Here is a 1,560-nt window from a genome sequence, read left to right as displayed (position 1 = left end):
ACTTCTAACTCCGTTAAATGTCATAAATTCCGTTTTCATGGATGCCTGGATGTTAAACTCAATTGTTACACCTGGTAGAGCAGAACGCTGATCATTTTATTGAAGATGAAAGACTTTAGACAGTTTTTCAACTCTCAGTAATGCCACAGTGATCGTTTGATATATGGACCTGCATCGGAGTTTAGGTCCAGACTCGGCTAGTGACGTCAGACTTAACGACCGGATACCAGTAAACCATGACTTGTTTCTCTTCTTCTTCTTCTAATCAGGTCATCATTTTGTTTTCTGTTCCTCCTCTTCTGTTTCCTTCCCAGTCTCTGAGGGTACCGACCTGTTCACAGTGCTGGTTCATGAGTTTGGCCACGCACTGGGCCTTCCTCATTCCTCATCCCGTCACTCAGTCATGAGGCCATACTACCTGGGTCCTGTCGGAGACCCTCTCCACTACCGCCTGGGACCCCAAGACCTGGAGCACATCACTCAGCTCTATGGTGAAGCTTCTCACACCATGATTTAATCATTAATATTGATTATAGTTGATGTGTGAGGATGTGTAAACTAGACTGAATGTAAAATTTCAGTATTAGCACACATAGGATAATATAAAGTTTGATGTAAAAGGATAAACACTGAAGTGCAGTTTAAAGGATGGATGAGGACAGCTGTGAAATAGCTCCCTGGTCTGACCTCTGGTGTGTTTATTGAGGAAGGACAGAATTAGTTTCTTCACAGCTTTAGCCTCCACATTCAGCGAAGACTCTCATGAAAGCCTCATACTGTAAAATATAAAAACGAGGAAATGTCTGACTGCGCTGTTGCTCAGAAACCATTCTTAACTTTTTTCAGTTCATTTTGCTTTTGCATAATGTCATGAATGCTTGACAGGCAAACCGCTGTGTCTGTGGATATTCAAGCTTCTGCCCACATGTTCCAAAAAATACATCCTTCCACTCAGTGTCATTCCAGGTTCATTAACTATATTTGCATCTCGGGTTTAACAATTTGTCATTGTGAAAATTTACTAACCACGATCCATTTTTTAATGTTTGGTACTTAAACTAATGAACATGTAAAATATATTATTCATTGGCACAACATTTTATACTAAGGTCTGTGGCTCCTAGAAGTTAAACTTGAATATCTTTGCCACAGATATGATATGGAATTGTATCTGTGGTTTTAAGTGAAATGCAAAACTATCGTCTGACAAGTAGTTTATAATTGAATAATTTCACAATATGAAGCACGCTGGAGAGGAAACAAGCCTTTCTGTAAAATACTTGGTTACCAAATACTGTGGCAATAGTTTGGGACATTGAACTGTGTTGTACTAACCTTCTAAAATGAAGCTAAATGAGTAATCATCACAGTAGGCTGGGCTTAACCAAGCATGTGTGACACACTGGAAGTGACAGTAGCTCTGGCTGTGTCCCACCAACCTGCAGTTGTCAAGGGCGAGAATGCGGTGGACTCAAGAGCAGACTCAATTTGCTTAGAACTGTGTATAATTTATTGAAAAGAACAAAACGTGAACGGAACTGGGTTTAACAGAAACCATAC

The 1,560-nt window shown here is 40.1% G+C and overlaps 1 protein-coding gene across 1 annotated transcript in view; it reads left to right on the top strand.

Annotated features, from left to right (window-relative positions):
* mmp17b (matrix metallopeptidase 17b) overlaps window positions 1-1,560 on the top strand; it is an 8,928-nt gene that overhangs the window by 1,489 nt on the left and 5,879 nt on the right. Inside the window, exon 4 of the mRNA XM_005749126.1 lies at window positions 315-491. Within this exon, the coding sequence (XP_005749183.1) occupies window positions 315-491 (177 nt within the window). The remainder of the gene's footprint in view (window positions 1-314; window positions 492-1,560) is intronic.

The sequence above is a fragment of the Pundamilia nyererei genome, unplaced genomic scaffold (assembly GCF_000239375.1).
Source record: "Pundamilia nyererei isolate P.nyererei 1_Seehausen unplaced genomic scaffold, PunNye1.0 scaffold00237, whole genome shotgun sequence".
Taxonomy (NCBI): Eukaryota; Metazoa; Chordata; class Actinopteri; order Cichliformes; family Cichlidae; genus Pundamilia; species Pundamilia nyererei.
The sequence above is the reverse complement of the archived record's forward strand: the minus strand, read 5'-3'. Positions and strand labels throughout refer to the sequence as shown.